Raw genomic sequence first — 26,607 nt, forward strand, 5'->3', positions numbered from 1 at the left:
GAGTAACAAAACCGTATGCAGTGGCCTATCCATTTAGAAATTGTCTGTTTGGTGACTGACTTCCCTTGAGCTCCTACAGCATAGGACACAAAGAGTTGTTCTGATTTCCTGAAAGGCTTTGTTCTGTCCAAATAATAACGTAGCTGTCTATGGATGTCTAAGGAGTGTAGCAGCCTTTCCCCTTTGTTTTGAGGATTGGGGTAAAAGGTAGGTAAATGTATGGCTTGATTTAAAGCTACCATGGATACCACTTTAGGCATAAATGACGGGTTGGTTCGAAGGGAAACCCTGTCCTGATGGAAGATGAGAAAGGGCTGCACAGCCATGAGGGCTTGTAGTCCTGAAACCCTACGAGCTGAGGTAATGGCCAGAAGGAAAGCTGTTTTCCAGGACAAATATTGCAAATCAGTTGAGGCAGCTGGTTCAAAGGGAGACAATGTTAATTTTTCTAGAATGTAATTAAGATCCCAGGCTGGTATTGGTTGTTTCCTTGGTGGTCTTATATTCTTAGCCCCTCTGAGGAACTGTCTTAAGAGTGGGTGAGAGAATAAGGGTGGATCAGTGTTGAATTCTGCAGAAATGGCTGAGGCATGGATTTTTATGGAGGAAAATGAAAGTCCACTGTTCAGCAGCTCAGCTAGATACTGTAATAACAGAGGCAAATTCAGTTTTCTAGGATCCTGGCCTTTTTTCTCATTCCAAGAACAAAACCGTTTCCATTTAGCGGAGTAAGCCTTTCTAGTAGATGGCCTTCTGGCCTCCAAAATGACATCCTGCACCTCTTTGGGGAGTAGGGTCTGTTGTGTTAAGGAATTTTCCATGCAGCGAGATTGAGAGTTTTCAACTGACTGTGAAGAGTTTTGTAGCTGTGTTGAGTCAGTAGAAGAGGCATTAGAGGTAGGGGCCAGGGAGGAGAATGCGTTAGGCTCCTCAGGAGTGGGTACCAATGTTGTCTTGGCCAGTCTGGAGCAATCAGTATCATCTTCGGTCTGTCTGCTCTTGCTTTCAAGAGCACCTTGGGCAGAAGAGGCAGAGGTGGGAAAGCGTAAACTGTCCATGCTGTCCAACTGAATGAGAGGGCGTCCACTCTCCAGGGCCTTTGGATGAAAGGTCCTTGAACAGAACTTTTCCAATTGATGATTCCTGTGGGAGGCGAAGAGATCTATGTCTGGCCTTCCCCACGCTTGGATTATCTTTGTAAACACTTGAGGATGCAACTTCCATTCGTGTGGCTCTGTCATATTTCTGCTTAGATTGTCTGTCAGTGTGTTTTCCAAACCTGGCAAGTACTGTGCTTGAAGTTCGATTTGCCATTCCAGAGCCAAGTTCCAAAGTGTCATGGCTAGTCTGCACAGGGGGTATGAATGTGTTCCTCCTTGTTTGTTTATGTACCACATTACTGTGGTGTTGTCTGTTCTTATCAATAATTGTCCTGGATGCAGAAGGTCCTTGAAAGCTGTAACTGCATTTATCACTGCTAGCATTTCTTTTTGATTGATATGAAGGTGCTTTTCCTTTTGGACCATTTGCCCTGAATTCACATGTCTGTCATGTGCGCCCCCCAGGCGTAATCTGAGGCGTCTGTTGTGATGACTTGAATTGCTTGAGGCTTGCAGAATGGGAGACCTGTGTTTGATATGCATGCTTGGGCCCACCATAGAAATTCCTTTTGTAAACATGGAATTATTGGTATTATTGTTTCCAAACTATGGCTGTGTTGAGACCATAGGTTTTTTAGGTACCATTGAAGTTTCCTCATGTGCAACCTTGCACATGGGATTAAAAGAATGCAAGATGCCATGAAGCCCAGAGCCTGCAGGATTTTCCTTGCAGTAAGCCTTCTACAATTTGCTAGTATTTTGAAGTAGTGAGTTAGTTGCCCTTGTTTTTCTGGCGTAAGATAGGCCATCTGGGTGTTTGTGTCCAAGTTGGCACCCAGGAAAGTTATTTTCTGAGATGGTGTTAGCCTGGATTTCTCTTTGTTGACTGTGTATCCCAGAGAATTCAGTAACTGTGTTACATAAGCCAGATGTTCCAGAAGTATGTGCTTGCTGTCCGCTTGGACCAGTCAGTCCTCCAAATAAGGGTAAATTTGTATCCCTTGAAGTCTGCAGTAGGCAATTACTGATGCCAGGCATTTCGTGAATACTCTGGGCGCAGTAGATAAGCCAAAGGGCAATGCAGAAAATTGAAAGTGGATTGAACCTGCAAGAAATCTGAGGTATCTTCTGCAACTTCGTCTGATTGGGACATGCAGGTATGCCTCCTTGAGGTCCAATGTTACCAGCCAAAACTCCTTGCCCAGCATGGGAAGAAGCTGCTGTAATGTGAGCATCTTGAATTTTGGTACGAGTAAGAATGTGTTTAGGATGGATAAGTCCAAAATGGGTCTCCAGTCGGTTCCTTTCCTTGGTACCAGAAATAGCCTGGAATAAAAACCTTGACCTTATTCATGAGTAGGAACCTCTTGAATAGCTTTCATGTCTATGAGCTTTGAAATTTGTAGTTGTGCCTCTGCCTTTTGATTGTGTGGCAGGTTTGGCATGCCTCTCATTTTTGGAAGAGTGTGAAAATAAAATCTGTAGCCTCTGTTTATAACGTCCAGGATCCATTTGTCTGTTGTGACAATATGCCAATTTCTTGCAAATAATGCCAGTTTTCCTCCCAAGGGGGCTGCCAGCTGAGACTTGCTTGGCATGGAAAGGAGGAAGTCATTGGGTTTGTTTCCTGTATTGTTGTGCACTGTCTTCGCCACCTCTTGGTGCTGGAGTTTGCCATTGCCTGCCTTTATATGATCCTTGTGATTGTCCTCTGCCCCTTGTGCGCCTGTATCTACGTCTTTGGGGCTTGTCCGTGGCTGGAAAGGACCAGTTTTTTGTAGGCCAATTTCTGCTAAAACGTGGTGGTTGAACCTGTAGAAAAGCTTTGACAGTTTGCATAGATTTGGCTTTTTCTTCCATTTTCCGTAGTATCTCCTCTGCATTAGTACCAAAAAGCACATCCTTTTGTAAAGGAGCATCTAGTAGTTTAGCTTTCACATGATCAGGCAAGATTTGTTCCCTAAGCCAGGCCTGTCTACGAATGACTGATCCTGTAACAGCAGCTCTACTTGAGGCCTCTAGGGCATCATAGCCACATTGTAAGGTGTGTTTACCCACTTGTTCTGCACCATGCAACATATCCTGCAACTCCTTCAAATCTGGTTGTTCAGGTTGAGACATTTTATTTCTTAATTGTGATAACAGAAACTGCTGATATTTAAGCATATGGAACTGACAATTTAAGGCCCTCATGGCGAGGGTGGCCGAGGTATATACCTTTTTTCCCCACCTTTCTAAGGATCTTGACTCTCTTTCGGAAGGTAGTGGATTCTTGGCAGTAGAGGCCTTCATACCCTTGGGGCCTTGAGAAATGGTTTCAGGGTCAGCATTATGGCTTTTGTAAAGAAATTGGTGAGAGTTAGGAACTCTGTAGTACCTATCAGGCTTGACTGGTGCAGGAGGCAGGGAATCTGGATTAAGGCAAGCCTCCGAATAAACATTATCAAGTATGTCCAAGACAGGAGGTATCGCCAGAGGTCTGTGTTGAGGTAACAAAAGAAATTCTCTAAGTCTTTTCTTGGAATCAGAAAAGTCTTGGCCTTCCCAATGGAAGTGTTCCCTCAAGGTGTGCAAGGTTTCCCCAAAAGAAAAATCCTCTGGAGGGGATACAGAAGGAATGGACTGCTCTGCATCAGAATCTTCAAAAGGGGATTAAGAGTGTTCCTCTACATCAGAATGCTCTGAAAAATGGAGCCCTGATCAGAAGAGGGAGAATCTTCCTCCACTCTGGGTCTCTTGTCTGGAGGGGGTTGGGAACCCCTCATAAGAGTAATTAAATCCTCAGCCATTTTTAGCATCTGCTTTTTAGGCATGGGGCCTGGAGAAGGGCTCTGTGCAACAGGCCTCTTGGGATGTCTGGCTGATTTTGACTTAGTAAAGGCCTTAATGGAAAAGGAAGATGAGGGTCTAAAGACACCATGGGTGGAAGTGGACCTGTCCACATTAGGAGGCTCAGCGCTCACAGTTGCTTCGGTGGTTGTAGTCTGGGTATGGGCCGAGGTACCTGCGGTCTCGGTTACAGAAGACACCGATAAAGAAGTGTCGTCGGTAGTCAGGGACTGCATAGGCGTCTCGATGAGAACCATATGTGTAGCCGGTGTTGGCGTGGTGTCGGTGGAGACCGCGGGCCTCGAGTGTCGGTCCTTGTCCTTGCGTTTTTTGGACAAAATGGTAGTCTGAGTCTCCGACGACATTTTATAATCAAAGGCTTTACCAAAATAGTGTTGGGCGAACTCCGCCCGACACTCAATAGTGCGCTTATTGAAAGTAGCGCAAAAGCGACAGCCCGAGACGTCGTGGTCTGGGCCTAAACAAGGTATGCAGAGGGAATGGAAATCCTTATGCGGTATTTGCTTCCCATAAGAAATACAATTGTTAACTTTTTCTGACATCGGTCTGAGGCAAGAAAAGTTTCCCCAACGGGGTACTTAGCTTTAAAGAAGACTTCGGTTTCCAATTTTTCGTAAATTCAGGAGCTGGCCGACCGGCACTTGCGAACTGCTTCTGCTTCGGGCACCGTGCGGCAAAAAAGACTGAAGAAAATGGCGTTGGCTGTGTCTTATATACCCCTGCCTCACTGACGTCAGGAAGGAAAGCGACAACAGACGCCAGACCTAGACTTTGGAATTCGGCCGACCGAGGGACCGTCTGACGGCAGAGAACCCATCTGTGATTACTGCAGCTGTATGCACGATGAACATCAGGAGAGTGGATCCTATTGGGAGAGCTGCCATTTTGATGCAAACACTGTGAAAAGGTCAATGTCCATCCTGTATGCTAAAATTTCAGAGAAGGTCGTAATAAAACCCCTTCTGCTTTTGAATGGGTAGAAATAAGCAGGACACAGTTGCTAGAGATGGTGGGACAAAGGAGCAAGGAATATTCAAGTGGGGCCAACAGATAAGCTTCTGCTAAAATCTCTCTCATTACATCTACTAAAGCTTTAACCACTAGTTTTTTTTTTTCTTGCCTTGTGTTGGTCTACTTTCCTTTTTGACATGCAGCATAGTTTTTAAGCCACTTTCTGAGGTATCTCCTGCTGAGGGAAGGGCAAAATCTTTCTCCCCAACACCAAACGTTGTATGCTTAGAAAGCTGTCCAGCTTCTGAGCCAACAGCAAGGGCCCTCTGAGGAATGCAGTCTATAAAAATGCCCTAACAAGCTCAGAAAAAAGCAGAGGCAGAACCAAGAGTGCTGCCTACAAGGCTAGGATATTTAAGTTTTGAAAGCTGTTTGAAGACATGTGACCGACAACAAGAGGAGCTGCACACTCTGAGTTTTCTAGGTCAATCCTGAGCTTTTCTAAGTTCTGACATCACCTCAATAAAATCCCTCAAGTAATATGTCTTGTTTTGTCCTGCTCCACTTTTCATCCATCCTAAATGCAAGCAACTTGAATCCCAATAACAGATCTGCTTCTCCTAGCAGTATCATTCACATACTCTGGCTAGTACAAAACTCATGCAGCTCATAGTCAAAACTATTCCCAGAGAGAGAAAGACAAGTGTTGGGGCCCCAATCCCCTCAGGTTCTACTGGCTGTGTGTATGTAATACAGCTCCACGAGCTTTGAGGATTAATGCCAACATGTGGCTCTTAAAATCTCACTTACAGGAAACTCCACACCTGGGCCAAATCTAGAAAAGGGGTAATTAGAACACGAGTCCCTTCTCTTGGGGCAGGAAAAGCTGCCAGTCAGTGCTCAACAGTGGCCCTCTGGCTCCAGGCTGGATGTGACAGAAAATGCTAGGATGGTAAGGCTGGACACATTCAAGGCCAAGGACCTGTCTATCTCACACCAACGAAATGCCCAGATGTGGCAGGTCATTCAAGCCCGGACAAAGACTTCTTGATTCTCAAAAATACTGATAGCAGCAGGAGGCAATCTGCTTAAGAGTGTGTGCGTGTGTGTGTGTGTGCGCGTGCACGCGTGTGTGCATGGGTGTTGAGGGTGGCATAAATGAAAGGAGGTAAACTTGTAGTGTTGCCTGCCTACTAATCTAAATCTGAAGAAATTCTTGTGGTCTTAGCCAGAATGTAGAGATACGCACATTTTTTAAATTCTAGTATGACTACCAGAGTCCTCTTAAGCAGTCCTTGAGTAAGCACATTGAGTTTGATATCAGGTTACCAGTTCAGCCAGGACAGAGCTTAAAAAATGGTCTGCAAAATAACCTGTGGTAAAACCACCTTCCTTCTTGTCCAACAAATACAGGCTGCACCCATAGTCTATTGCCTTTTTCAGATTTTCCAGGACTATCTCAGAGTATTGTGGGGAGTAGGGGCATTCCCATGAATAACTCTGCCAAAATTCTAATCTGCACCACTGAAATACACCAATTTATATCCATCTATCTTGTCTGTCAATCCAAAACCAATCCTCTGGCATGGACCAGCCAGCCACTCAACAGAGGGGAACAGGGACAAACTGAATGAGACCCATTTGCTGTCTTTCTCATCATTTGTCAGCATGTCATGTCATACCTTTTTTCAAACATCCGCTTTTGCTTACAATGATCAATTTGCATTTCCTTCCAGTTAGGGCCAAAAATCATTCATGGTATACTTCTCCACTGATTCCCCAAGTACATTAGAAACAGGGAGAGAAACCAGAGTCTTACCTTTTGAATTCAAATGTTTACAGGCTTTTTGGAGAAAGGTTTTTATTTTAATGGTGTTTTTTTCTTCAACTCAGGGAAAAATATCCTAGGACTGGGTATTTAAGTTTTGAAAGATGCCTGAACACATGCGACCAACAGCAAGAGGAGCTACACTCACAGTGTGTTCTTAGAAAAAGTCAGGGTTGACCTGTTAGTTCTGACATCACCTCCACAAAATCCCTTAAGTAATACTAATGCAGAGGTGATCAGTATGTTGAGTCTTCCCATAGGTCTTTCAAGACCTGCTTTGCAAAATTTGATGGCAAGGGATCCAAACATTCATTAAAAATGCAACCAGCAAAGTAAGGTAAAGAACCACGCTCAAAATGCTTACATAGAAGGCAAGAATGAACAATATACCCTCTAGAGGTAGTGTCAGTTTTTCACTATTGAGGCTGCCAGACAAAGTTTCAACTGATGAAAACAAAGGAAGGACTGCTATTAATTGTAAACTAGCAAGAACTTCATTTGTCAATGGAAAATTCCACAACCATGTAAACCTGATGGCCTAGACTGCCTTTATGATTTCAAGTCTGATACTGTGCTCTAGGAAAGAGCAGAGCATAAATTAGAAGGACCTGCAACTTGCATACAATTTTCTCTAAAATAAGTCCAAATTACATATCCAATTTTGAGGCAGACTTCTGCATTTTTCTGAAATGCAAATTGGGTAAAGGTGAGAAATCAAATACACTTAACAGTATATGCCAAATACTAAAGGGGAACTACTCAGCTGTGCCTGGCCTTGATGATGAAACTGGTAGACAAAGTAACAAAACTTTCCTACTCTCTTCTGGGTACGTTTATACACTTAAATTACAAAGTATTAATATAATCTGCAAACCCCAAATCCTTGCATGAACAATAAACTGTAACAATGGGCAAACTGGAACTGCTACGCTACATAAGTGAACTCAGAAGCTGTGTGTATTACTGTACTGGCAAATTTCTCTATCCAACCAAGTCCTAAATGCTATTAAATCACAAGTCAAGTGAACATTTAGACAAAAGAGCATATTTAGTGAACCTTCAGAACTACTACTAACTGATGTAAATCATACAGATAATTAACTGGAGGACTGCATTACATCTGAACGCATCAATCCATAAACAAGCAATACTAGGCAAATTACTTGATCAAAAGTAGTTAAAAATTTCTATTAACCAAAGTAAAAAAAGAATCTGCATTTTAAAAGAATATTAAAATATCCAGAATAAAATACAGATTGCTTTATATGTAAACATTTTTTACCAGACCGATGCACACTCCCTCCTGTGTAATCTGCTGCAGCCAATCCCGTCTCTCTGCTTTGGCGGCCTCCTTTCGAAATTCCGCCCTCTGACACGGGACCACTGGAGCGGGGAGCATGCATCGAGTGTCCATGGTAGCGAGAAGTCCCCACACGTTCTTGTTTTGGCTAGATGCTTCTCTGTAGCCCATTATGCTGTTAAAGCACCGGAGAACACTGGCTGATGCTATCAGGTCCTCCGACACTTTTCCGAGAAAGTCAAAATTTTTACTATAACACCAAGGGCCAAGCTGCATCAATTGCCCAGACTGCTCAATTTTGGGGAGGAGAGGAAAAAAAAACAGTCGCCATTTAACTGTTCACAAAAGGGATAGGTTTGTGTCTGTTTCTCATTACAATAATGAGGGCTCCTTAGGCTTTGTTGCTCTGTGCCTCCTACAATTCTCTAAATGCTGCTTCATTTGGTACTGAAAACTCGGGAGGGATCCTCAGCCTCAAGGCAGCTCCCAAGCCTGTAGCTATGAACTCGTTAATGGGCTGCTTCATCCTTTAGTAACAGATGACCAAGAAAAGAAAGCTTTAAATACAATCAGTGCAATAAAAACCTGCCAGAAAGTGAGCAAAGGCTACAGCAGGACAACCTTGCTTTTAAAAACTATTTTAATTATACAGTTTTACACATTTCTTTGAAAGAGCAAATCCAAAACACTACACAATCTACAGTGAGGTCTCCCAACTGAGACAATACTAAATGCTCTGCAAAACAAGAGAAGTAACATTTCATAAATACTGAATGGGAGATAAATTTAAAAGGCAAAGTAATCAGACACTAAACGTTCAAAACAATGACTGCTAAGAAACCTACAGCTTCAAAACCCACTTTTGTTACAAAGCAGGAGTGGGGAATAGCTTCTAATTAATACTTAATTTTCTCACAGACACTAAAATGGACGAAGTTTGAGCATTTTTAAACAGAGAAACATGGATAACTAAAAATGCTGGTTAATCAAGGTCAACTCCATCTATGATTTGGGAAATAAAAAATAAGATGAAGTTCACAATGCATATTATACAAAAAAGTTATTACTTAATTTCTATTTTTAAATCTGAATTAAATTTACAAGAACATATTAACTTACCTGAGACCTCAATCTGCCTTCCCAAGAAAGTGCTTTCTAAATAAAGAGCACAATCTGCCAGCTAAAAGAAACAAATGCATCTTAAGTTGGATGCCAATATCAAATTCTGGACAAAGGAATTAATTCCTCACTGTATGCAGCTTTTTTAAGCTTATGTATTAATTTATGTACTTAGCAGGCAGCAAATCAAGAGCCCAAATCAGCAATTTTAGTAACAAGAAACAGACTGTACGCTCCCTTTTTGTTTGAAGAGGGGAAGATTACAGCAGTCGTAGCCAATTATAAATTTTTAAATGTCTAGGCAAGATGCACAAAGAAGCTACCAGCACACTCTAAACATGAAATAGTGGCTAGCTTTCCTGTTCTTAAATTTGCAGGCCACACCACTGACAGACCCAAAGTTATGACTGCGCAGGTCAAGACATGACACTTGGGGAGATTTCATGCCAGGGAGTTACCATTACACCCATGTAAAAAAACTTCTAGGGTGATATAAAATATTTTGTACAGCAGGAAAATATACCACTTAACTGTTTCATCACTGTGTTAGGACAGCAAACCATCAACAGTAAGGAAAACATTAACAGGGTTTCAGATAACAGCAGACAAAATGCTAACTCAGCAAAACAAATTAGCCAAATCCCCCAACCCACAAAGAACTAATAAAATGTTCTTGACTTCTCAGTCATTCTACCTGCAAGTAAAAAACATGCAGGGATTCCAAGTTCTAATGCATTATCCACAAGACAGGGTGGGGAGACTGCAGGCAATATTTCACATTAGCATTTACGTGGGTGTAACTACCTGCATTAATCAGCACACTGTTATGAAGAACACACAGTTTTAGTATAACCATGCAAGACGAGACTATTCAGTTTCCATGAGTTCAAACTGATGCTTGCAGCATGGCATAATGGCCGTGGAAATAAGCTTCGAACAAGATGCATCTTGCAGAATTGATTCCTGCAACTTCCACACATTGATGAACAAGAAGCTGGATCACAGTGAAAGGCAAGCTGTGCCTGGCAAAAAAATGACAGTATGGAAGCAGGAATAAATTAACACTGTATACAAACAGGTCAACCAAGGTGCAAATTCCAGCAAGTGGCACTAAGTATCTACAACGTTCACATCTGTATTGCAAAAAATGCTGCTATACTAAAAACTGTTCCAATCTAGAATCTTAAGGGAATGGACATTTATCTGAAGCCCCTCTATACAAGTAATTTACACGACCAGCCTACTAAATAGTTAACAGTGCTGGCAGCGATCAAGGTGATGGAAGGACGGACTAAATCCATTATAACCACTCCCTCTTGGTGATCGACTGGTCATGCCTAGGCCCTGGCGCAGACTGAAGTCTGCCTGTTAAAACAGGAGGAAACTTTAAATAAAAAACAAAACAGAAATTAGGTTAAATATTTTCATGTGGGGAAAATCACGCTTTTTCTTTTTTTTTAAAGCACTTGTTACGTGTGTTCATTGCATCTTTACAGTACAAACCTAGACCACGAGATGCAACATCAGTTGCAATAAGGATTGGAGCCTTCCCAGTACGGAATTCTGAAAAAAATAAATAAATAAAAACAAGTTTTACTACAAAAAAAGGATAAAAGTGCAATAAGTGAAGTACACAGTGAGGACTACAGAACTAAAAAAGCACTTCTACAAAAATACAAAAAACTTGTGTAAAATCTTACCATAATTAGAAGTTATGTACCTACCATAACGTTCCATGTTAGTTGTCTTCTCTCGCCTTCTTTCTTGCTGGATGGGTTCGGAGCCGATCCTCGGCTCGGACTCGGCACTTGCTTAGCTTGAGAACTCCTTTTACCAGCTCGAGGCAACCCTATATCCCATGATGCAAGGCGGGACTACCTCAGATCTCGTTTGGTAGCTAACATACCCTGCTAAGGACTAACCTAGTAGAACTAGGAAAACAAAAGTTCATAACAAAGGACTCTTCTATTGAAGACTCAGGAGGGAACAACCTGAGAAGAAGAAACTCTTCAAGATCTGTCCAGGCCAGGGGGAAGGAGGGAGGGACGCAAGAAAGAAGGCGAGAGAAGACAACTAACATGGAACGTTATGGTAGGTACATAACTTCTAAATGTTAAGTTGTCAATCTCACCTTCATTCTTGCTGGATGGGACCGCGTCCCTAGCACCTGTATCCCGGGTGGCTCAATGGAACAGACTCTTGAGAACTGTGGAATCAAAACTGGCCCTGTCCCTGGAGGCCAAATCTAATTTGTAATGAGAGACAAAGGTATGAGGAGTGGCCCAAGTAGCTGCTGCACAAATGGTATCAATGGGTAGTCTATCCTGAAAGGCTGCAGAAGTGGATAGACTCCTGGTTGAGTGTGCTTTCGGTTTAGAAGGTAGTTGCTTGCCTCTGAGCGAATACACATAAGAAATGGTGGAAGACAACCATCTGGATAAGGTCACTTTAGATACTGGGAGACCTTTCCTGTTTTCTGCATAGGAGACAAATAATTGGTCCGATTTCCTGAATTGCTTAGTTCTATGCAAGTAGTACCTGAGCTGACGATGGACATCCAAAAATTGAAGCTTTTGTTCAGCTCTGTCAGAATAATTTGGGAAAAAGACTGGTAGATCGATGGATTGATTAATATTAGTTTGAGAAACAACTTTGGGGAGAAAGGACGGATTCGTTCTCAAGGATACCCTGTCCTTGTGAAAAACCAAGTAAGGGGAACGGATGCAGAGAGCTTGAATCTCGGAAACCCTTCTTGCTGAAGTGACAGCCAGTAAGAATACAGTTTTCCAGGTCAATAACTTCAAGGAACATGAAGCAGACGGTTCGAAGGGTGGTAAAATCAAGGATGCTAACAATAAATTCAGATCCCATTGTGGAGGAGGATGTTTTATTGGCGGCTTCAGGAGAAAAACTCCTCTCAGAAAGGCTTTGCATAGTCTATGTGACATAATGTTATGATCTTGCAAGCCAACATGATATTTGGAAATAGCCGCCAGTTGAACTTTGACTGTTGATGAAGAAGATCCTGACTGAAAAACTTCAGCCAGGAAATCTAAAACAGAATGCACAGGAGCAGTAAAGGGATCAATGTGCCTGGAGTTTGCCCAAAGGGAAAAACATCGCCACTTGCTAGCATACACGGTTCTGGTGGACGACTTCAAAGAAGCTGCTAAGATATCTCTGACAGGATCAGAGATCATAGGAAGCCTGGCTAGGGAAGGAAGTGGAGCAACCAAGCAGTGAGGTTGAGAGAATGAATGGCCCGGTGCTGTTGACCCGACTGGTGGATCAAAAGATCCGGAACTGGGTCAAGATGCCAAGGTTGCACCAGGAGGTGGCGATGCAGAGTCGGGAACCAAATTTGTCGAGGCCAGTAAGGGGCAATGAGAATCAACTTGGCCCTCAAAACGGTGGCTTTCTGAATGACTTGTGGAATCAAGGGAAAGGGAGGAAAAGCGTAAAGAAGTCCCCGGGGCCAATCCTGGGTTAGAGAGTCTCTCAGGGGTTGGCCTGGTGGGGAAAGAGGGTGAAGAAGTCGGGGCACTTGTTGTTTTGGGGAGTAGCAAAAAGATCGCAACAAGGTGTGCCCCACTTCAGAAAAATCTGGTCCACTATAGATTGATTGAGAGACCACTCGTGAGGCATGAGAATGGCTCTGCTCAGCCTGTCCGCCAAGAGATTGGACCTGCCGGGGATGTGCGTTGCTATCAGAAACCGATGAGAGGAGATTGCCCATTGCCAAAGTCTGAGAGCTTCTCGACACAATGGATAGGACCTGGTCCCGCCCTGCTTGTTGATGTACCAGACCACGGACATGTTGTCCGTTTGCACTGCAATAGTCCCCGCGGGAAGAAAGTCGTTGAGGGCTTGCAACGTTAAAAGCACCGCTCTCATTTCCAGGACATTTATGTGCAGATGGTATTCTATGGGTTGCCACGTCCCGTGGACCATCCTGCCCTGATAATGCCCCCCCCACCCGATCAGAGAGGCATCCGTAGTGACTGTGGCAACCGGAGGAGGGGGAACAAATGGTCGGCCCTGGTGAAGAAGAGGGGAAGATATCCACCAGTTCAGATGAGTTCTGCACGATTGTGTGACTAAGATTTCGTGTCTCATCGGAAGACTGTGGAACGACCACTGAGTGAATAACATCCACTGCAGAAGACGCATGTGGAAGCGAGCCAGTGGTAGAAGAACAATGGCCGCAGCCATAAGACCTAGAACTTTCAGTATCAATCTGGCTTTGACTTTGCTGCTCTGCAATAATATCCGAACGTATTTTTGGATGTCCAGAATTCTCTGATCTGTTAGTCTGGCTGACAACTTGACGGTGTTTAATTCTGCGCCTATAAAGGTGATAGATTGGCAAGGCCGCAGAGAAGATTTTTCGAAATTCACTGAAATTCCCAAACTTTTGCAAAGCTGCAGAGTGTAGTCTCTGGTCTGAAGAAGCTGATGCCTGGTGGTGGCGGAGAGGAGCCAGTCGTCCAAATAAGGAAACACCTGGAATCCCTGACATCTCAGGTGAGCTGTGACCACTGCCATGCATTTGGTAAACACTCTGGGGGCTGAAGTGAGGCCAAAGGGCAGGGCTCTGAATTGATAATGACTGGTCCCTAGCCGAAAGCGGAGAAACCTCCTGGAGCGCCTGTGAATCTTTATGTGATAGTACGTGTCCTGAAGGTCTATCGAGCACATCCAGTTGTCCTTGCCCAGAAAAGGCAAAATGGACTGAAGCGTGACCATCCGGAATCTTGCCTTCTTGACAAATCTGTTTAGATTGCTTAGGTCTAGTATTGGTCTCCAATCTCCCGCCCTTTTGGGGGCCAAAAAGAATCTGGAGTAGACGCCGGATCCTACTTGGTCTGCTGGAACAGTCTGGACGGCTCTTTTTTCTAGGAGCTTTGTAACCTCCTGTTCTGCCAAATCCCTTTGACCGGGTGAGATGTCTGGAAGGGATTGGTGAGGTACGGAATACCTTTCGAAGGGGATTTTGTAACCCTCGGATATGATCGACTGTACCCACATTATCTTGTGAAAGGGAACGCCAGGCTACTGGGTACAGCGAAATCCTTCCCCCGACTGCCTCCAAGGGTGGACAGTCGGGCAACACCTCAGGGATGCTGAAAGGGCTTCTCAGGAAGAGACTCCCTGTTGCCCTGGTTCTGAGGACCCCCTCTGCCCCTGGGGCGGCATTTATTATTGTTACCCCCTCTGCCTCTGGGGGTAAACTGCCCACGTGTGTCCGGCGCTGCTCCTTGGGCTTTGCGGAACCACATCTTTCCTCCCTTCTGACCCTTGGGGTAGGGTCTAGAAGGGGTGGAAAAATGATCCCAACGGCAGAAAGAGTTTTGCCGTCCTGCTCACACCTGGTCAAGGTTTCCTTCACCTGAGGTCCGAACAAAGCCGAACCGTCAAAGGGGGTATTGGTGAAGGACGCCTTAAAGGGGTCCGCAAAATTACAAAGCCGCATCCAGGCTTGACGTCTAAGAGCCACTCCTGTGCATGCGGCCCTGCTCGCTCCATCGGCTGCATAGGATATGAGCCGCATGGAGGAGTTAGTTAAGGAATTCAGGATTGCTAGCTGTGAGGCAATCTTTTCTTGAGCCCCAGCAGCAGAAGGATCCTGGACCACTTCACCTAGTTCCTTGAGAATATCTCTTTGAAGCCTGGTGAAGTGACAAAGGTAGTTCAGCGAACGCATAGCAAAGGTCGCTGAAGAAAACATCCGCTTTCCATACCTGTCCATGGTCCTAGAATCTTTGTTAGGAGGATGGACAGGTACTGAAGGATCCGCAAGTTCCTTCTTGGTGGCCGCCGCCACCACCATAGCATCCACAGAGACGCCCTTAGAAATTAACTGCTTGTCTGCAGGGGCCGTGATAAATTTGGATGGTCTCCTGGGGACCGGTTTCCACAGAATCTGGAGCTGCCCACGCCTTCCGAGCCACTACCTGCATAAGTGGGTCGAAAGGCAGAGACACCCAGGAGGTGGAGGGTCGGGATCCAAAAGCCTCCAGGTAAACCGACTCATCCTCGGAGGGGTCAATGGAGGGCCAATTCCCCCTCTGTTTGAGGAGCTCAAGGATGTTTGAAAAGGAGACATCCTCAGAGGGGGACCGTGGGGAACCCTCCGACTCATCTAAGTCGGTATCAGATGTTGTAGACTCAGGGGAGTCTGTGTGTTTCCTCTTACACGTCCTCTTCCGAGGAGGTTCCCCTGCAGGATCAGGAGAAACCTCGGAAGAGGAAGTTATTCCCAATGGGGAAACCTGGGGCGATGGATCCCTGGGCCTGGGAGCAAGAGGCTGGCAAGAGGCGTCTACAGGCACCGAAGAGGGAGGAGCTAAAGGGATGGACCGTTGACCTGGCTCAGGTGCCAGGACACTCCTCATCACCTCAAAGGCTCCTCCCGGGAGGCGGAATATTCCCGTTCGAGGAAATAGGAATTCCGGCTCCACTGAGAGGGAAGGCTCGAGGCGATGTCGGTGCCGAGCTTACCAAAGCCGAAGCCCCGAGAGGGAGAGCGGGGTCGGACAAGGGTCCGATGCCACTAGCCCCCTCGGAGCCGACAAGGGAAACTCGACGACCAGATCCCTCCAAGGAAGGTCTCATGGAAGAGATCGGAGCCAAAGACGACGGAGCTGAAGAAGGATGTATCGGCTCCGACGCCGACACGGTCGCTGTCCCGAGAAGCTCCGGCTCTGAACTCTGGAGGGGAGTCGGAGGAGGAAGTTCAAGGGGTAAAGCAATAGCCGAAGTCTGCTGAGACGGGCTATGGAGCATTTAGGCTAGTGCCTGCGACTTCAACAGCCTGCTTACCACCCTCTCTAAATCGTGGTCAGACAGCCTGGAAGATCTTGAAGATCGGCTCCGATGAATCCGCTCCGACAAAAGAGGAGACCCCGGAGCAGAGTGGATAGACTCCAACGAAGGGGACAGAGATCTCTTCTTGGACAAAGTCATCGGAGCAGACGTCCCCTGGGTTCCAGATGGAGCCGAAGGCTTCTCGGCTCCGATACTGGATAATATGTCGGCTCCAGTCGGAGCCGACAAGGCAACAGTAGATTGGGTGTCGGAACCGATCGGAACCGACACTACTACTTTAGAAGAAAGATCGGCTCCGGCCGGAGCCGATCTCGACTCCGAAGGAGTCGGAGCCACTGGAGAAGGCTTAGAAGCTGTAGCCTGAACCTTCGGTGGCTTAGAAGGTTTACTAGACCCAGGTTTAGTGGGTGAACCTTCTGGCTTTAGTAAGCCACGGAGGATCAACTTATTCCTCCTTTCCTGCAGGACACTCTGGCTAAAAGAGTGACACAAAGCACAGGAGTCCTGCAGGTGTAAAGGCCCCAGGCAGTAAACACAAGAAGTGTGACCGTCTGTCAGAGACATTTTCTGACAGCACGAGTCACACTTCTTGAAGCCTGAGACCTTTCCTTCCTTAGAAATAGTCCAAGAAAAAATAATATTCACAAACCCCAAACAATCACACAATTAATCCCAACAAACACAGACACACAGGTAGGGATTAAGAAGGGGGCCTAGGCCTAACTGAAAATTTTTAAACTTTTTTGTAAAAACTAGAAGTTTTTAACTATATGGGGAAATAGGGTGGGCTGTAGAAACACTACATACTATAAAAAGGAACAAGGGAGAGATAAAACCCTAACTAAGCTGTTCAAAAATTTCAACTTACCTCAGCTGGCAAAAAGGAGACCTCTTCGCAAAGCGGCAAACGAGATCTGAGGTAGTCCCGCCTTGCATCATGGGATATAGGGTTGCCTCGAGCTGGTAAAAGGAGTTCTCAAGCTAAGCAAGTGCCGAGTCGGAGCCGAGGATCGGCTCCGAACCCATCCAGCAAGAATGAAGGCGAGATTGACAACTTAACATCCATAGAATTCCTCCTCTTCCATGTTGCAGTATTCCGTACATATGGGTTTTCCTCTATTGCTACCCGAACTTCTGGCCAGTATACAAAAGATTTCAGTCACTGTATGGTGCGTGGCACATCCAATGTAACTAGCAGTGCATGGGCCATAAAAGTGATGTCTGCACACACCAGACCTCAGAAAGTACAGTTGTGTACACTTACCATAAATGTAGATGTTCGAGTGTATTCACTGTTGCAGTCATTACATTTTGGTAAAATCCCAAAGCTATGGTTGGGAGGCTGGAGCTAAACAGCATTAGGTGCGGCTACAAGGCCCTGCAGCGGCAAAGTCTGCTCTGGACTTAGAGTAGAGAGGCAAATGATAGTGCTTTGTAAAGGTGTGAACAGAACTCCAAGTAGCAGCCTCTAGAATGTCTTTGGTTGGTACTCCTCTGAGAAAGGCTGCTGAAGTAACTGCAGCTCTGGTGGAATGAGACCTAATGCCCTTGGGCACAGGTTTACCATGGTGTAAGTAGCAGAAACGGATGCAGTGGCTTACCCACTTCGAAATTGTCTGCTTTGAAATAGCCTTTCCTTCTGATCCTGCAGCATATGACACTAGTAATTGTTCAGTTTTTCTTAGAGCTTTAGTCCTGCTCAAGTAGAATCTTAGCTGTCTGTGTACGTCCAAGGAATGCAGAATTCTCTCCCTTTTGTTCTGCGGATTAGGATAAAAAGTTGGCAGATGAATTGTTTGGTTAAGAGCCACAGTGGAAACCACCTTAGGCATAAAAGTAGGATTTGTTCTCAGACACACCCAGTCTGGGTAAAATATGATAAAAGGCTATACCGCCATGAGGGCCTGTAGCTCTGAAACTCTTCTTGCTGAAGTAATTGCTAGTAGCAGAGCTGTTTTCTATGATAAGAACTTTATATCAGTGGTAGCAGCTGGTTCAAATGGAGGCAGGGTGAGCTTTTCCAACACATAATTGAGGTCCCATGCAGGTAATGGTGATCTTCTAGGAGGCCTTAAATTTTTGGCTCCTCTAAGATACTGCTTTAGTAAAGGATGAGAAAAGATTGGTGGCAGAGGCATGGATTTTGATTGATGAGAAAGATAGGCCTTTGTCAAGCATCTCTGTTAAATATTGTAATATCTGAGGAATATTTGGTTCTGCTGTATTTGTTCCTTGTGCTCGATTCCAAGCACAGAATCTCTTCCATTTGTCAGCGTAAGATTTTCTAGTACTAGGCCTTCTGGCTTCAAAAATGACATCCATCACAGCTTTACTGAGAGGTGTTGTTTGTATAACTACATGATCAGTCATACTGCCAGGTTCAGTGTCTGTAGTTGATTGGGCAGAATCTGATTGTTTTGCTGGGACAGTAGTTGAGGTCTTTGAGGTAAGGTCCAAGATGGGTATTGAGACAAGCTCCTTAGGATTGGGTACCAGTACTGGCGGGGCCAGTCCGGGGCAATTAGTATCATCTTTGGTTTCTCTTGTCTGACTTTTAGGAGGACCATGGGGAGAAGAGGCAAAGGAGGAAAGGCGTAAACTGAAGGATAGGGCGTCCACTTTCCATGCTGGTCTGTGATAAGTCCCTGTGCAGAATCTGTTCAATTGGTAATTTTGAGGAGAGGCAAATAGATCTATGTCTGGGCTCCCCCTTTTCTGCGTTATGCTGAAGACTTGTGGATTTAGTTTCCACTCGTGGGGATCCATAAGGTTTCTGCTTAAATCGTCTGCCAGAGTATTTTGTTTTCCTAGCAGGAATTGAGCTTGAAGATGTATTTGGAAGGTCAAAGCTGTGTCCCATAGTGCCATGGCTAATCTGCAAAGGGGGTATGAATGAATGAATGAAGTAAGTTCTTGAAGGCTGTTAGGGCATTTTGAACAGCTAGCACGTCTTTCTGGTTGATATGTAAATGCATTTGTTTTGGTGACCATATGCCCTGAATGCATCTTCCTGCCATGTGGGCCCCCCAGGCATAATCTCATGTGTCTGTTATGGTTTGGCTGGCAGGGTAGAGTTAATAGCTTTCCCCTGTTTTGGTGACATGCCTTTGCCCACCATAGAAACTCATGTTGCAGGCAGGGAATGAGAGGAATCATTGTTTCCAGAGTGTGAGAATGTTGACTCCATAAATTTTTTAGGTACCATTGAAGTTTCCTCATATGCAGTCTTGCATATGGAATCAGTAGGATGCAGGATGCCATGAAGCCCAGAGCCTGCAGAATTTGTCTTGCAGAAGACTGGGTTTTTATTGCCATCAGTTTGAAGTAGTCAGTTGCCTTTGCTTGTCTGGCGTGAGGTAAGCCATCTGGGCAGTTGTATTCAAGCTTGCACCCAGGAATGTTATCTTTCTTGAGGGCACCAGTTGTGATTTATTTTCGTTTGTGTACCCTAGGCAAGTTAGAAGCCTTTTCACAAACGCCAGGTGTCAAAGAAGAGTGTCCTTGTTCTCCGCTTGAATAGGACAGTCACCCAAGTAAGGATATATCTGTATACTTCTTTGTCTGCAAAATGCAATTACTGGTGCCAGGCACCCTTTGTAAAGACTCTGGGCACAGTAGATAAGCCAAAGGGCAGTGCAGAGAATTGGTAATGCATTAAGCCAGCCTTGAATCTGAGGTATCTTCTGCATGACTGTCTTATTGGGACATGCAGGTATGCCTCTTTTAGGTCTAAAGTCACAAGCCAAGCATTCTTGCCCAGCATGGGCAGAAGCTGTTGCAAAGTTAGCATTTTGAATTTTGGAACGTCCAGGTATGTGTTCAAAATGGATAAATCCAGTATTGGCCGCCAGGCCTTGTCCTTTCTGGGTACCAAGAACAGTCGAGTAAAAACCTTGTCCTTTTTCCTGTTCTGGTACTGTCTCTGAATGGCTCCCATATCCATGAGGGACGTAACCTGTTTCTCTGCCTCTGCCCATTGATTGTTTGGTAGAGATGGCCAACCATTTGCCATTGGCAGTGTGTGGAAATAGAATCTGTATCCCTGTGATACAATGTTTAGTACCCACTTGTCCTGGGTCATTAACTGCCAATTTTGAGCAAAAAATGCTAATTTCCCCCCTATGGGTGCTGCCAAAAGTAAGTGCTTGGTGTAGGCAGAGGGAAGTCATTGGGATTGCTTTCTGTAGGTTTGCGCTTTATCTCCTCCAGATTTGGAGGTGGAAGCGCCCCATTGCTTTGACCTGTATGAATCTTGCGCCTGGTATCTGGAACCCTTAAGGCATCTGGATTTGCCCCTTTGAGCTCTGTCTGACACAGGAAAGGACCAATTTTTTATAGGCCAGTGTCTACTGAATCTTGGTGGCTGCACTTGTAAGAAGTCTTTAGCAGTTTGCATAGACTTAGCTTTGTCTTCCATTTTCTTTAAAACCTCTTCTGACGTAATACCAAACAGAGAATCATGCTGTAAAGGTGCATCTAGCAATTTAGCTTTAACATGATCAGGCAAATTGTGTTCCTTTAAACAGGCATGCCTTCTAATCACAGATCCAGTAACTGCGGCCCTGCAGGAGGCCTTCTAAGGAATCAAAAAGTACAGTTTTGTACCTACCATAAATGTAGATGTCCGAACTGGATAGCATCTGCAGTCATAACAGCTGGGTTGTCCTGTCGTCAGGCAGCCCGTCAGTCGGCCGGATTCCAAAGTCCGGGTCCGGCTTCGGCTGATGTCGCTCTTCATCCGACGTCATCTCTGTTGGACTTCGGGTATAAAGGCATCAGCCGACGCCATCTTCCTCAGTGTTTCTTGCCCCAGATGCCAGAAGCCCTCCTGAAGGCTAAAAATTTTGGATAGATGCCAATGTTTCCAAAAGGATAGAGGTAACCACAAAAATAAGCATGTATGTACATATATACAAACAAATACACCATAAAAGACTCCCCATCAGCTAGCTATTAGGAGGGTAAACACCCTAGGAGTACCTCAGAGGGAAGGAGGGAGGTAATCCTGACTGCAGATGCTATCCAGTTCGGACATCTACATTTATGGTAGGTACAAAACTGTACTATGTCCTTCATGGATGCATCTGCAGTCATAACAGCTGGGTAGAATACCATAGCCAACTAGGGGAGGAGGATAAAGGTAGATTATGGTGTGTTTAGGATCCCTTGCAGTACAGCAGTGGCAAACCCTGCTCGGGATCTGGAATATAGAGGCAAATTATAATGCTTGGCAAATGTATGCACGGAGGTCCAAATAGCCTCAATAATGTCTTTGGTAGCCACTCCTCGTAAGAAGGCTGTGGTAGTGGCTGTTGCCCTTGTAGAATGAGGTCTTATGTTCTGTGGAATTGGTTTTCCATGGAAGGAGTAACAGAATCGTATGCAATTTCCTATCCATTTGGAGATTGTCTGTTTGGAAATAGCTTTTCCTCTCTTCCTGTTGCATAGGCCACAAGAGTTGGTCAGTCTTTCTGCTGCTTTTGGTACTGTCCAAGTAGTAGCGTAGCTGTCTATGTACATCCAAGGTATGCAGTATTCTTTCCCCTCTGTTTTGTGGGTTGGGAAAGAAGGTAGGTAGGTGGATTGCCTGGTTTAAAGACACTCTGGATACCACCTTAGGCATAAATGTTGGATTAGTCCTCATGGATACTCTATCTTGGTGGAAGATTAGGAAGGGTTGCACTGCCATTAAGGCCTGTAGTTCTGAAACCCTCCTTGCTGAGGTAATTGCCAGTAGGAAAGCAGTTTTCCATGACAGGTGTTGTAAGTCTGCTGTTGCTGCTGGCTCAAAGGGTGATAGTGTCAACTTTTCTAGTACGAAGTTTAAGTCCCAAGCTGGTAATGGTGGTTTTCTTGGAGGTTTTACATTCTTGATTCCTCTGAGAAATTGTCTGAGCAGAGGGTGTGAAAAACAGGTGGATCAAAGCTGTATTCTGCTGAAATAGCTGATGCATGTATCTTGATGGAGGAGTAGGACAGGCCTGAATGGAGAAGTTCGGCCAGATACTCCAGGATGTTAGGCATATCTATGTTTGACACATCTTTTCCTCTTTCAGAACTCCAGCTGACAAACCTTTTCCATTTTCCAGCGTAGTTCCTTCTTGTTGAAGGTCTGCGTGCTTCAAGAATAATGTCTTTAACTCTTTGGGAAAGTTCTTGATTAGCTGCTGCTATGTGATGTTCCATGCAGTCAGTTGTAAGGTTTTCAGGTTTGGATGTATGGTGCTGTAGTTGTTCTGAGTTAGCATCAAAGGCATCAGGGTATTGGCCACATATTGTTCGAGACAAGCTCCTTAGTAGTGGATACCAGTGTTGTCTTGGCCAGTTTGGAGCTATCAGGATTATCCTTGGATGTTCTTCCTTGATTTTTAGGAGTACTTTGTGTATCAAGGGGAGAGGTGGGAATGCATAAACTGTTAGGCCCTTCCAGCTGAAGGAGAGCGAATCCACTTTCCATGCTAGTGGGTGAAATGTCCTTGTGCAGAATTTTTGAGTTGGTGATTGTGAGGAGATGCAAATAGATCTATCTGAGGCATTCCCCACTTCTTTGTAATGGTCCTGAAGATGTCCGGGTGCAGGTGCCATTCGTGAGCATCTGATGTGGTCCTGCTTAAGATGTCCGCTAGAGTATTTTCTTTTCCTGGTACAAATATTGCTTGCAGCTGGATGTTGTAGCTGAGTGCCAGGGTCCACAGTTCCAAAGTCATTCTGCATAGGGGTATGAATGAGTGCCTCCCTGTTTGTTGATGTACCACATGACTGTGGTGTTGTCTGTCCTTATCAACAGCTGGCCCTCTTTGAGAAATGGTCTGAACTTTTGGATAGCCAGTTTTACAGCCAGCATTTCTTTTAGGTTGATGTGCAGGTGAAGTTGATCCTGAGTCCACAATCCTTGCACGCATTTGTCCAGCATGTGCGCCCCATCCTAGGTCTGAAGCATCTGTTGTAATGCTCTGGCTTGCTTGACATCTGAGAAAAGGAAGGCCTGGGTTGGACCGGCATGCCTGGGCCCACCATAGGAACTCCTGTTTTAAGCATGGAATTAGTGGGATTTCTGTTTGAGGCTGTGTCTGTGTTGGGACCATAAATTCCGTAGGTACCACTGTAGTTTTCTCATATGTAGTCTGGCAAATGGAACCAAAATTATGCATGATGCCATGAAGCCCAAGGCCTGCAGAACTTTTCTTGCTGTTAATTTGTTCAGCTTTGTTAGGGACAAGAAGTAAAGAGGGAGTTCTTTTGTTTTCTGTAGTTAGGAATGCCATTTGTCTCACTGTGTCCAATTCCGCTCCCAAGAATGTCCTTGTTTGGGATGGTATCAGTCTTGACTTTTGTAGATTGACTGTGTATCCCAGTGCTTGTAGCAAGTAAATGACCCTTTGCAAATCTGTTGTCAACTTGCTTTTGTTGTCCCCTTGTAGCAGGCAGTCGTCCAGGTATGGGTAAATAAGAATTCCTGCAGTCTGCAATATGCGATTACTGATGCCAGGCATTTTGTGAATACTCTGGGCAGTAGATAAGCCAAAAGGCAATGCTGAGAATTGATAGTGCTCTGATCCTGCAAGAAATCTGAGGTATCTTCTGCAGATTGGTCGAATAGGGCGTGCAGGTATGCCTCCTTGTGATCTCGCGTTACCAGCCAACACTCCTTGCCCAGCATGGGAAGAAGTTGCTGTAGGGTCAGCATTTTGAATTTTGGGACAATGATGTATGTATTCAAGGTGGACAGGTCGAGAATTGGTCTCCAACTTTTTCCTTTCTTGGAACTAGGAACAGTCTGGAGTAGAACCCTTTCCTTGCTCTGCTGCAGGCACTTTTCCACAGCTCTCATGTTTGCTAACTCCATTATCTGTTGTAAAGCTTCTGTTTTTGATTTGGAGGTAGATTTGGCATTCCTCTTTTGACTGGTATAGTGTGGAAGTGGAATCGGTAACCTTGATGTATAATTTGCAGAATCCACTTGTCTTTTGTTATGTGGTGCCAGTTCTTTGCAAATAAAGTTAACCTTCCGCCTAGTGGGGCTGCTATTTGCTCCCTGGTAGGCGGTGTTAGAGGTAAGTCACTGTGGCTGTGTTGAAGTAGTGGCAGTGGCTGTGTCTGTGCCTCTGTTGTTACCTTGCCACTGTCGTCCTCTGTAGGCACTTCCTCTGGTTTGGTTTCTGCCTCTGGAGCGTCTATTCCTGCCCCTTTGAAATCTTGTGGAGTCAGGAAAGGACCAATTCTTGGCAGGCCAGTTCCTGCTAAACCTTGGGGGTTGAACCTGCAGGAAATCTTTAACAGTTTGAACTGATTTTGCCTTTTCTTCCATTTTCTTCATAACCTGCTGGGCAGGTGCACCAAACAAACTTGTCTTATCCATAGGAGCATCTAACAATTTTGCTTTAACATGATCTGGTAGAGCTTGCTCCTTTAGCCATGCATGCCTTCTTATCACTGTGCCAGTCATGGCTGATCTAAATGAAGCCTCCAGTGCATCATAGCCACATTTTAAGGAATGGTTACTAACCTGTTGTATGTTATTTACCATTTCTAATACATATTTCTTGTCAAGAGCTTCATCAGTGGTTAATTTTTAGTTAGCTGATCAAGCATAAACTCTTGGTATTGTATCATGTGAAACTGGCAGTTTAAAGCTCTAGCTGAGAGAGTAGCTGAAGTGTATACTTTTTACCCCATCTGTCTAATGCCCTTGCTTCCCTTTCAGAAGGAGTAGGGTTTTAGCTATGGTCATGCAACTGCCTTGGGACCCTGGGATATTGTTTCTGGGTCTGCAAGGGGCCTTGTAAAGGTGGTGGTGAGTGTCAGGCACCCTGTAAAATCTGTCTGGTTTGGCAGGGGCTGGGGGTAATGAGTCTGGAGCAGAGCAGACATCATTAAAAGCGTCATCTACCACAGAAAGAACAGGAGGTATAGCTAAGGGCCTGTGCTGTGGAAGGTGCAGAAAGGTTCTAAGTCTTTTTGAATCTGAGAATTCTTGTTGCTGCCATTGGAACTGCTCGCATGGCATGCAAGGTTTCCCCAAAGGAGAATTCTTCTGGAGGGAGGCAGCTGGAATGGATTCTTCAGCATCAGAATCCTCAAAATTAGAGAAAGGGCCTCTGGCTGGTCAGTAATGTCTGATTCATCTGCAGAATCATCAGAGGACACTGGCTCAGGGGCTCTGCCCTAGGTCTCTTATCTGGGGCTGAGAGGCCCTGTCTGGGTGAGGTTGAGATCCTCTAATTAAAGAAATCAAATCTTCTGCCAAGGTGAGCATTTGAGAACTAGAAGAGGGCCTGGTTGAGGGTGGTTTAACAGGCACTGATTTGGTAGACTTGGCTGCTTTAGCCCTGGCGAAGGCCTTAATGGACATGGCTGCTGGAGGCCTAGCAGCACCACGTGCTGGGGTAGAGACATCCAGGGAATGGTGTCTGATCGTCAGTGGGTAGCGTTCAGAGGCCGATTCAAGAATTGTAGCAGGGGCCTCAAGAGTAGAGATAGATTCGGCTGTACCTAGATCAGTTTTCGGTTTCGCCGAAACCGAGACACTCATGGTTTGCTTAAGCGTGGTTTCAGCGAAACCGCGGACCGCGAGTGTCGGTCTTTTCTTTGCGTTTTGGCAGAAAGTGTAGTCGGAGGTTCCGGCGACATAATGTAAGCAAAGTCAGAACCGAAAAACTGTTCTGCAAACTCCGACCGACGCCTAAGCGTTAGTCGGTTGAAGAAGCACAGGCCGAACAGGCTGCTACGTCGTGGGCTGGGCCTAAACAAGGCAGACAGTAAGAATGGAAATCTTTATGAGGTATTTGTTTCCCACAGGTTAAACAATTATTAACTTTTTCTGACATCGGCTGAGGCAAGAAAGAGTCCCCAGCGGGTACTTAGCTTTAGAAGTCTTGAAGTAGTATTCGTAGAAAAATCTCTGGATCCGACCGACCGGCACTTGCGAACAGCTTCTGCTTGGCCGCGGCAAGAAAGACTGAGGAAGATGGCGTCGGCTGATGCCTTTATACCCGAAGTCCAACAGAGATGACGTCGGATGAAGAGCGACATCAGCCGAAGCCGGACCCGGACTTTGGAATCCGGCCGACTGACGGGCTGCCTGACGACAGGACAACCCAGCTGTTATGACTGCAGATGCATCCATGAAGGACATCCACATTGCAAAGTATGCTTTCCAACTTACTCAGCTGCATGCAATAATTCCTGCAACTATTTTCTGCATATTCTGAAATCAACATTTTCTGTTTCAGCAATCCCATAACATGTTGGCATTTAAGCATATGAAATTGACAGTTTAAGGCCCTGATTGCCAAGGTTGCAGATGTACAAACCTTTTTTCCCCATGTGTCCAGTGCCCTTGAATCTCTGTCAGAGGGGTTAGGATTTTTTGCTGTTGAGGCCTTAACTCCCTTTGGACCCTGTGAAATAGTTTCAGGATCAGCAGCAGGGTTTCTAATAAAAATTTGTGAGAGGTCAGGGACCCTGTAATATCTGTCAGGCTTACTGGGAGCCAGAGGTAAGGAGTCAGGGGTCAAGCTCGACTCCAAAAACACATCATCCACAATGTCTAAAACAGGGAATAGCTAAAGGCCTGTCCTGAGGGAGAAGGAGGAAATCCCTGAGCCTCTTTTTTTTGATTATGGGAAGTC

The 26,607-nt window shown here is 45.2% G+C and overlaps 1 protein-coding gene across 1 annotated transcript in view; it reads right to left on the bottom strand.

Moving 5' to 3' along the window:
* Positions 1 to 26,607, bottom strand: part of LOC122793771 (probable ATP-dependent RNA helicase DDX17) — a 1,394,853-nt gene that overhangs the window by 158,911 nt on the left and 1,209,335 nt on the right. The window contains exon 11 of the mRNA XM_044061964.1: positions 10,652 to 10,711. Coding sequence (XP_043917899.1) covers positions 10,652 to 10,711 — 60 coding nt within the window. The remainder of the gene's footprint in view (positions 1 to 10,651; positions 10,712 to 26,607) is intronic.

The sequence above is a fragment of the Protopterus annectens genome, chromosome 1.part0, assembly GCF_019279795.1.
Source record: "Protopterus annectens isolate FY-2018-M chromosome 1.part0, PAN1.0, whole genome shotgun sequence".
NCBI classification, from domain to species: Eukaryota; Metazoa; Chordata; order Ceratodontiformes; family Protopteridae; genus Protopterus; species Protopterus annectens.